At 38.8% G+C, this 10,991-nt stretch overlaps 1 protein-coding gene across 1 annotated transcript; it reads right to left on the minus strand.

The window, feature by feature from the left end:
* Window positions 1–369: 369 nt before the first annotated feature.
* Window positions 370–10,357, minus strand: LOC104075395 (transmembrane protein 168-like; the record flags this gene model as incomplete). The annotated part of the gene is made up of 4 exons (XM_009575874.1): window positions 370–1,217; window positions 6,166–6,440; window positions 8,559–8,696; window positions 10,324–10,357. Coding segments are annotated over 4 exons (995 nt in total), but the record flags the coding sequence as incomplete, so codon positions are not given.
* Between the last annotated feature and the right edge of the window lie 634 nt (window positions 10,358–10,991).

Raw genomic sequence — 10,991 nt, forward strand, 5'->3', positions numbered from 1 at the left:
CAGAACATTAGAGGGTTGTCTGATTTCCTTGTTTTCTGTGGCAAATTTCCACTGGTGGCAGTAGAGAACTTGTGGCAGGGGCTAAAGATGTAAAAGGAAATAAAACTAAAGATTCTTGGTAGCTACTTACCTACGATGGCTATTCATTCTTCTCTTTTATTTTTTTGGCTCAGTGCTGTTTTATAATACCCTTGACCCCACCATATAATTTCAAGGACATACAAATTGATTTGAGTATTAGCTTGGTTCCTTTCCTGTATTTGAACCTTATAGTGGATATATAAATGACAAATTTGTCATATAAATGACAAATAAGCATGCTATAACATTCACAGGAGCGGTTGTCCATCAAACTGGTGACTCTGAACGAAGGCTGCTTTAAGTAACGCATATGAACACGTGAACTGTCTCCAAAATGCATGGTCATATTAAATAAGTCTCTTACATATGTACATACAGACCAGTAACAAAACTCAAATACCATAGTCCTACCCTCTTCTGTTTAAGATTGCAGTTCCTATCAGTTGCATATACTGTAGCTGCTCAAAGAGCTGAATAAAGTGAGTGTAGCAGACTTTTTCAGAGAAAAAGTGTCATATAAAAAGTTGTAAGTATGGTACAGTGAGAAAGTTCCCAGAGCTCTCACTTCATTTTCTCTTTGGTTGCTAATTAGGATTTGACGAGTTTGAAGCCCTGTCCTGTGTCCAGCACTGTGGGAAGAAACCAACTCATTTTCAGTCTTTTCAAGCACCTAAAACACGCTTTACAGACCCAGAACAGATTGAGACCACAAAACCAGTTTGCCAAATGTACTAACGGATAGGTGATACGTGGGAAGTATATCATCCAGTGTTTGGCAACATCGCTTCCCGTCGGCAAATGCAAAGTGTAGTCGCTCCAGTGTTTTGACACACCATACACCGCTTTCACTGTACGTCCCTTTTCAGACCAGCTGATGTTACTGTCAGGGTTACAGTTGTACTCAACCCATTGCCTGGTGAAGTCACCGAGCTGTGGAGGGTCTGCTTCCTCAATGTCTACAACTCTGGCCATTTCTGCTCCTTGCACGGCAATATACTGGTCATTTACTTTTCTTACTTCTTTAACCCAAGGCTGAGAGTTCTCACAGTCTAAAACGATGATGAGTCGAGAACAAAAAGTGCTGTTCTTTTCTCTCCACCACTCCAACAGTGTGTCAAGTCGTAAAGCATCACCCCCTGCCACAAGGGAAAAAAGATTTAATATTAGGACGAAGATACAGAAACTTAGAATTTTCACTGCGGGTTCCAAGAATCCCTTGTTTTAACAACCTGGACAGATATAAAAGAAGTTGTCAACTGATCCTCCCTGTTTGTAGATGTTGCAGATCTCCAGAGAGGTATTAACTGATTCCACCTGACTTGCTGTGGCAGATGAGGCCATTAACTCACCCTTGATGTAAAAAAAAAAAAAAGGAATTCCCTCACACTGAAAGAAGTTACAGCCTATTGAAGAAATCTGGAAATAGCTAAACAAGGAAAGAAAATCTGAAATAGAGTTTATTTTGTATTAAATCTTAATAATTTTAAGGAAAAAAAAGGGATTCTTTTTAATATGTTTTTATTAATATTAAAAAGGACTCCAACCTTATCCTTGCCAACTATATCCTGGGCTGCATCAAAAGAAGCATGACCAGCAGGTTAAGGGAGGTGATTCTCCCCCTCTACTCTGCTCTCGTGAGATCCCACCTGGAGTACTGTGTCCAGCTCTGGGGCCCCCAGCATAAGAAGGACATGGACCTGTTGGAGCGAGTCCAGAGGAGGGCCATGAAGATGATCAGAGGGCTGGAGCACCTCTCCTATGAAGAAAGGCTGAGAGAGTTGGGATTGTTCAGCCTGGAGAAGAGAAGGCTCTGGAGAGACCTTATAGCAGCCTTCCAGTACCTGAAGAGGGCCTAGAGGAAAGCTGGAGAGGACTTTTTACAAGGGCATGCAGTGATGGGACAAGGGGTAATGGCTTTAAACTGAAAGAGGTAGACTTAGATTAGATATAGGGAAGAAATTCTTCACTATGAGGATGGTGAGGCACTGGAACAGGTTGCCCAGAGAAGCTGTGGATACCCCATCCCTGGAAGTGTTCAAGGCCAGCTTGGATGGGCTTTGAGCAACCTGGCCTAGTGGAAGGTCCCTGCCCATGGCAGATGATCTTTAAGGTCCCTTCCAACCCCAACCATTCATGATTCCTCTTTTAAGGAAAAGGGAGGACTTTTGAACACAACACATGCTAACTGTTTCGAGGCACAAAAAGCCCCCTACAAGCACAACCATCACTTTGGCTTGAAAAATTAACATGACCAGAAATAGAGAGATTCACTCTATAGACACAGCTGTCTTCAAAGCTTCAAGAAAATTAAAATTGGTATGGATTTACAACTCAATGAAACAAAATTCTCATAGGAATTTTTCCGCAGTATTTACTTCCTATCAGCTGAGAAAACACTTGCAACGAGAGTGTCCAACTTCTCACATTCCATCTCAGCTCTTGCTCCAACAATGCTTTGAAAGAGCGGATTGTAATTAAACAAAGTTACCTATAGTAGGGAGTCCTTCTGCTTAAATATAATGGATACTGAAGGATCTATGTAGCTTTGAAAAGCAGACTACTTACTCAAGTGCCTAAGGAAAACATCTTGCAAACAAGTGAATGAATCTCTATTGGGTCCAGAGTGACAATTAATGTGAAGAACTGATACGTTCAGGTGTTGGCAGGTTGGAGCTATGATACAGATTTGCAACAAAAACACTCTAGTTTGAAAATGTCAACTTTTACAAAAAATGAAGACTTTTAGAAGAAAGGTAGAAAAATGTGATTTAAAATAACTGCATTTTTATTCCATAGTGATTTTCATCGTGGAATATTACATTTAGCACTGTTTAAAATCTTGTTAGTAGGAATTTAACTGCACAGATGAATCTCAAACAGAACAGCTGCATATTTCAGCACTTACATTTCTACCTGTAAGGGGTGACAAAAAGTGCTTCAAATTACTAGCTCAGAGTTAAAGTTTTGAGCATGCTATTGCAGTTAAAGTAAAAGCAAAATTACAGGGCTACAACTTTCTCAAAAAAAACCCCAACAAACCTGGAAAATTTAGTACCAAAGAAAATCTTAACATACAAACCTACAGTAATGACTTGTCTTGGTACATGATCCCCAAATTGCTGTAGTTATTTACAGCAGAGACTTGTATAGAAGCAGTTTCCCTGTTCTAAGTAAGCCTTCTTGTGTCAATCAGCAGTAAAAATTTCTTTATTTGTTCACGTTTTAAAAGCTTATAAATAAACTTTATTTTAGTGTAACTATGCAGGGGTGCAGGTGATTTCAAAACAGTACTGGACAGAACTGCCCCAAGAAAACCATCTCATTCTTCATACACACACACAAACACATGCTCAGCTTCTAACCCTACTGACCTCAAACACATGGTCTTATCAGCCAGCGCAAAATTTTGGCACCAAGCTGTGTAAGAAATCTGTGTGTCTGGCCACATCTGGCTCTTTGGCAGGTTTCGCAGGCAGTTAATCTGACAGTTTCAGCAATAGAGACAAAGCTTCATTAGCTCAGCTCTTGCCTTTCCCTTCACTCAGAGAACATGACCTCCCAGGTCATTTGACTGCTCATACTTTATGCATGACTAGTTAACAGTTTCCTTTATACACCACTGTGTTACATCTCAGCTTCCAACAACATCATTAGTGAACTAATAAATCCAGTAAGCCTCCTTTAAAAGATGTCATTATAAAGCAAAGACTACGCTGCTACTGCTGTGCTGTATCATGGCGTAAGCCAGCAGTAAGACACTACTTTTTCTATTAGATCCAAATGTTGTATTTCTTCCTCTCTTCATCCTCTCCAGAGGACGGAGGACAGTACACATTACAGGAGCTGATGATCAAATGCTCCATCTGTCAAAAAACGCCACTGTCCAATACATGCGGTACAATTACACAATCAAACAGCCTTCATCATTTCAGTTTATACTCCAAGTTACATTCAGGGGCATTGCTATCTGGAAGGAGTATCAGGTTACACTCCATGATTTATCTAAAATGAGTCACAAAAAAGGATGCAAGACAGCTGCCTGTTCCTCTCCTTTATGTGACTATACATATCTCCAAGTAGAAGCTGAAGATGTGCTTGGATAGAGAACTGAAAAGCAACTTTGTGAAAAAGCTGAACACCACTGCATTTAGACACTGTATCTTTTAGCACAGAAACTTTTTTTTTAATTTTAACGGTTACCTTGGCCCTTATCCTAGAAGTGAAGACAGAGTTTAATTCAGGCCACAGCTACCTGAACAGGTATACAGAGACCTGAGCTCCCCGGTCACACTCCAGGCTGGCCAGATGTAAGCCAAGGACTGGGCTAGAAGCTGTCCAATTTTTGCAGCAACATCTGGCTCTATATATGCCAGAAAGCTAACCGTGTCTATGCTGCTGGCTGGAGCACGGGTGGGAGGCACGGTTTTGCTGCTAGCCTGCTCCACACAATGTGGACACACTCAGCAATTGCACAGGGCAGCAGCTGCTCTTATGGGCAAGACCACCCTATTCTCGGAGAAGTCATTCAGCCACACTGGCGTACACCACAGTACATCACTTGCGCTAACCTCAGAGTACAGCTGTGGCTTTTTTAAAATCACTGGTACAGATGAAGCCTTTGAGAAAAAATATGCGTTGCTCTTCAGCAGGTGTAACAGTTCAGGTATGGAGTTGCACCAAAACAGGTACACGGCCTCCAGATGAAAACTGTCCTGCGCCTGAATGCCTCAGCATGACCGCACGCAAAGCTAGTATCTGTCTACACTGTTGAAGAGCACAGTGGAGAGAGACTGCTGACAAACAGCCCGGAGCTCGCAGGCAGAGCGCTATCCAAGAGAATTAATTCTCTCCCAGGAAGAAAAAAAGTTGCAAATTTTCCATGTATTTACTACAAGATTCACTTTTTGCACACAGCAACCTCAGAAGCCCAGTTCCATACGGCAGGAGGGGAAGGCTAAACCTACCAATGATTTGAAAACTTCAGTAGGTTTACCAAAGAATACAGTTGAGATAGCACTGTCCATTATAAAGAGATCAAAAACAGGCCAAGAAAAGGGGAAATGCTGAAGTCTATGCCAAGCATATGACGAGGCATTAAACCGGCCCTTTATATAGGGGTTTGTAGTCTTAAGGCTACACTGCGCCCACAGTGACTCAGACTCTAGGATGTCAGCAAACCATCGCTGTTTTCATGATAAAAGGTTTACTAAATATTTGAAGACCTGCTTTTCTATTGTACATTGTATACCTGCCTCCTATTTCTTTTATTGATTCTATCTTTCACAAAAAAAGCAGAGCTCATCCTAATGACATGAATGCAGTCCTTCATAAACAGCCTGACACAGCGACACAGAACATTGTATAATTCATTGCCATGTCCAGGGAATGAGAAGAGATTATGCTTGGTCATTACAGTGAAAAAATATTCCTCAAAATATAGGGGAAATCTGTCTTTAGAGCAGGAGGGGGTCATTTCCACTTTACTTTTCTGGAAAAAAAAAAAATCTTAAAGTTAACTTGTTGCATTGTAAGGGGAATATGAAATCATGTTTAAACTTGTCGGCATACATTTGGGGTCAAAAATATTTAGACAACTTTGAGAACAAGTGTAAGATTAGTTAGCTGCAAAAGGATTTTTATCAAAGTGACTAAATACTAAAATGACATAGAAGTTCATAAAGTAACATACCCGACTGTCATACAGAGCAAGGTACAGAAAGAGCTGCTTCTTTACATCAAGTTAACCTCATACAAAAGGGGCTTCCGAATTTCTCCGTTCTCTCCACTAGCAGAGGTAGTAAGCCTGCAACCTTGCCTATTTTGATGATTCCTTGTAGCCCCTGAATCTCTTAACAGCCATGCCCTGTATATTACCCTTTCCTTTCTTCCTTCCCTGCCAGGAGCTTGTATAAACCTGTTCTCCAAAGACTGGTGGTTCTTTGCCATTCTGGACTATCAGATAATAAATGTGACCAAAACTTCAAAGTTTTGCAATACGGTATGATTTTTTAAAGAACAAGTTAATTCATTTGGAAAGTTTATCAATACCAAAACTATTAATAAAAAAATCTCCAAACCAGTTACCTGCCAGTGCCCATTCGCCAGTGCCATGTGAGTGACCACTGTAATATAAAATGTAGGTATCATGTCTGGGTCCATCTGCGGTCCGAAGTTCAAGAAAAGACTTGATCTTGGAGTGAAGGGTATCAAAGGTCAGTCCGCTTGTAGAGTAATCACAACCGTATGTCTCAATCATGTGATATGCAAAAAATCTTTGGATGGCATTAAGCATGCCAGTAGACCTCAGATTTAACTCTTGTACGTGCTCAGGTGGAAGAAGAGTTGGTTGGCCATCCGGACTGAAGAGAAGAAAAACAGCTATGAATATGATTTACAATTATTTCATGCTTAGTGGACTTTTAGCAATTGGTGGTTTTTTTCCCTGTGAATATTTTCTCTGCTGTGAAGTAGCAGTGTTCTAAATTCAACTTGACTTGAAATGTACAGTTTATAAACAATTCAAAATACTGTATTTGAGTGAGGGACCACTATCTCCCACTCCCTTTTGTCACACTTCTTCACTTCAAAGCGTAGTCCTTACACAACTCCATGCTATCCCTGCAGCTGAGAGACAGAGGGAGAGAGAGGGGAGCTGTGATGTGAACATGCTGGGCTCCAACGATTTCATTAAGCCCCCCTGAAAGAGCACTGCCTTCAGACAGGCATTTGTTCACACACAACTGGAAAGAAGCGCAGGGAGAATGAGTGTTAGTCTGCACAAAACATCATGCAAACTAGTTTCCAATAATGAACTAAAGAGAAATCCAAGTACACATGTTGCTCAGGTATTTTGAATTAATTTATCTCTGTTCCAAACTAGCCTTTATTCAATATGGTACTCACGCAAATACAGTAATTCTTACTTGTATGTGCTGTTCATATGCTGATCTTTCAGCATAAGAAATATGTTTCAGATGATGATACTCACTGCTTAGAAAATGAAAGTTCTAAGAAAATTACAAACGAGACCTGGAACAAACCACGTATATATAGATGTTTGTGTGTGTATATATGTATATGAATATGCATATATAACAAAAAAGTCCCTGAGTTCTCTGGGCAATGGACAGTTTTTGTGGATGAAAACATGGAGATGGTCTTGCTCTACTAATACAAAAATATGACTTCTGTTTTTTATATATATTTCTGTATGTATGTAAGTATACTTCATGTATTTTGTTTGCAAGTCAGTGTGTAAAGCTACCTGCTTTCTTTTTTGGTCTAGCTAATTAAATTTTGTACGTTCCACTACTACAATTATATTGAATACATCATCATTACTGTTTGTCTCAGCAAGTGAAGACTGAGCCCATTACTGAAATAGTCAATAAGGAAGTTCAGTTCTGTAAGGTCCTAAACAGTTGCTCAAGAGTATCTCATTCATGCAGAAACTAGAGGGAACTGCCAGAGGCAGAATAATATAATGCAATGAAAGAATTAAATTATTGTCATGGAAACGAAAAGAATTTATTTCTATTGTAATGTAAATTTTGAAAATTTATTTTTTATCCCTAACAATAATTGACTACATGGATTTTTTTAAAAGAGCTTAAGACTGTAGATCAAAGCTCAGAAAATTTGTGTTTACAGTATTTTACACTATTTAAAATACAGTGATCTAAGATCAGTACGCTACCTTCTGCTTCTTTGCCCATTAATCTTTTTCCCTATCCACTGAATCCATTACACATACTACAAGCTGGGCAGTTTTCATAAATTGGACAGTTCTATTTTTAAGCCTCTCATTTCAACTTACCACTCTGTTTCTCTTGTAACTCAAATACGTAACTTACACAGCTCTTGTTTACCGCTTACAAAAAAAATGTGTACGCACAATTTTAATTGTATGGCTAAAGTAGCATTTGCAAGTTTAAAGCTTATAAGAAAAACACACAAATGGGCAAATAATAATAGTATAATCCCTCCATCCCCAAGCGTTTCTCATATGGCAATATTTATATTGGAACAAAAAAGAGCTGTAAATTCACAATACCAATAACTGACACGTAGTCCACTCGCAAATCTAATTTCAATGTCCTTTAAATGTAGACATCATCTCATTTAATAGAATTCAAAATTGTTTTAAACTGATCTGTTTGGTTTATTAGATCTCCTGTTATAAAATATCTACACTCAGCCAAATGCCCCAATCCGATACTCACTGTGGAATCTGCCTATGCATGATTGGTGCGTAAAGCATTCATTGGCTTTCTAAAAGCAAATTAAATACATATAAAAAGGTGGAGTTGGCATTACTCATTCTTTTTGGAAGGTGAAGAAAAGGAAAAATACAAAATCTGCCTATTATTTAAATTTGTATGTAATTATTGAAAAATACAAGCAACAGCACGGCATTGCCTCTACGAGCTAACAGTACACTTACACTACTGTGAAGCTGAAATACATGGTAACTATACCTGCAAAAGTTGGTGGGAATCACAACAGCATACCCAACGCAGGTTCCTCCCAAGCAGTTTCCCAGCTCATGGAAAAGCCCATGAGCCATGGACTCCAAAGGTAACACGATGAGAAATGCACTCATGAAGATTCCATTGGTTGGCTAAAAAGAAAACAGAGAGATTTAGGTATTGCATGAAAAATCCCTCCTATCTGTTGGTTACGGTTTTATGAATAATTCCTTGTGTTTGATCAAACATAATGGGGCCCTGAAACATGCAAGTTATTATATGTAATGTATACTTATTTTTCCACATAATTCATGGTGAAATACTCTAAAGACAAATGAAAGGCCAGTTTGGGGAGAAGGTGACTACTAAGCAGGGATCACATTTCTGAAAGAAATGCATTTGAAAACAGTAACAGCACAGGACTTACGTTTAAAAGCCCTGATCATAGCTTAGCTTTACTCATTTAAGCAGGAAAATCAAATGCCACAAAATTATTTATGTGCATAAAATAAGTATATCTGTAAATATCTGCAGGATCAGGCCTTAATTAGTAAAGTACAACACAGATATTATGTACCTAGCATCAGATGATAGCATACTATATTGCATCATTAAAAATACAGATTTCATAGAATCATAGAATGGTTTGGGTTGGAAGGGACTTTTAAAGTTCATCTAGTCCAACCCCCCTGCCATGGGCAGGGAGATCTTCAAATAGATCAGGTTGCTCAAAGCCCCGTCCAACCTGACCTTGAATGTTTCCAGGGATGGGGCATCTACCACGTCTCTGGGCAACCTGTTCCAGTGTTTCACCACCCTCACTGTAAAAAATTTCTTCCTTATATCTAGTCTAAATCTACCCTCTTTTAGTTTAAAACCATTACCCCTTGTCCTGTTGCTACAGGCCCTGCTAAAAAGTTTGTCCCCATCTTTCTTATAAACCCCCTTTAAGTATTGAAAGGCTGCAATAAGGTCTCGCTGAAGCTTTCTCTTCTCCAGGCTGAATAAGCCCAACTCTCTCAGCCTTTCCTCACAGGAGAGGTGTTCCATCTCCCTGACCATTCTCATGGCCCTCCTCTGGACCCGCTCCAACAGGTCCTTGTTTTTCTTGTGCTTTTTAATGCCAAGAGTTTTTAAAATATTCTTTGTGGAATACTATGTATCACACAAAGATGACTTATGAGAACATCTATGAACATTATTGCAATTAAAAAGACAATTCTTTATCAGCTACATAAATATCAGATGAGAAGAGACAACCACTACAGGACTTTGTAGGATTCACACAGCAAATACCCTACATTAAGCTTTCCTGTTTTGTCGACAGAAAGCAGTTTTGAAGACTACGCTTACTGACACATAGGTGATTTCTGTAAAAAAAAGAAGTTTCAAAAGTTAAGTCTCAACCACTAGCACTAGTAAAATAAAAATGGACTTCTGAAATGCCAGCTGTCAGTGAGAGGCACAACAGATACAGATTCATTTTAATTATTTTAATATTATGTGAATGGGTTTAATGAGGCACTAAAAGCTTTAGGAAAGGTAGAAACAGTATTATAATATATAATTAACCAAGAACTTTAATATGGTGCAGTTATTAAATATTAATGTTTGTTATGTAGCAAAGGAAATAAATTCATAGGTACGGATTTCTGTCTTGAGAAGAGTCCTGTGGCATCTGACTACATCTATGTGTTATTTGCCCTCTTTGCATAAATCTACAATATTAATGTTTTCTAAAAAACCTTCATTGTTTAACACTCGGTGATTTGATGTGGACTGGTAGTTCAGCTTAACACATAGACAAGCTATTAATAATTTAGAAAGTAAATTACACTGAAAAAAATTACACCTAGACCAACTCAGTTCTTGTTGGCACACGGCACTAACTCAACTACATTCAGTTTTTAAACACATAAATATTACATGACTTAGTCTGAAAGAACAGCTTTACCCATCTAATGTGCTTCCTGCCCTAAGGATACTGTTTGCTACCTGTCCTGGTTTTAAAAAGTGTCCCATTATACTTCTGATGGAAGGATCTCACCTATGTGTCCTTGAAATGGTAAAGCAATACTTCTAAATGCAAATAAACACCAGAATCTGATATTAACTGATAACTAACTGATAGCATTATTAACCGATAGCACTATTCTCAAATAACTGGCAACTGTTAACTAATAGCATTATTCTCAAATTCCAACATCTGGAAACCACTATAAAACTATATCCAGCTCCTACTATGCTTTATATAATTCATGACAAATGAAAAGCTTATCTATTTAGCTTCTAGCTCTCAAGGACAGGAGGACATGACACTGAGCAGACACCAAATCATGTTACAGAACAACCACGGAGAGCTTCCCTTTACCCACAGCCCTGCACACCTTGTCACAAAAGTGCAATTAATATGCTCATTGACTTGCTAACATTTGAGCTACA

The sequence above is a fragment of the Fulmarus glacialis genome, unplaced genomic scaffold, assembly GCF_000690835.1.
Source record: "Fulmarus glacialis isolate BGI_N327 unplaced genomic scaffold, ASM69083v1 scaffold37034, whole genome shotgun sequence".
In the NCBI taxonomy this organism is placed as follows: domain Eukaryota; kingdom Metazoa; phylum Chordata; class Aves; order Procellariiformes; family Procellariidae; genus Fulmarus; species Fulmarus glacialis.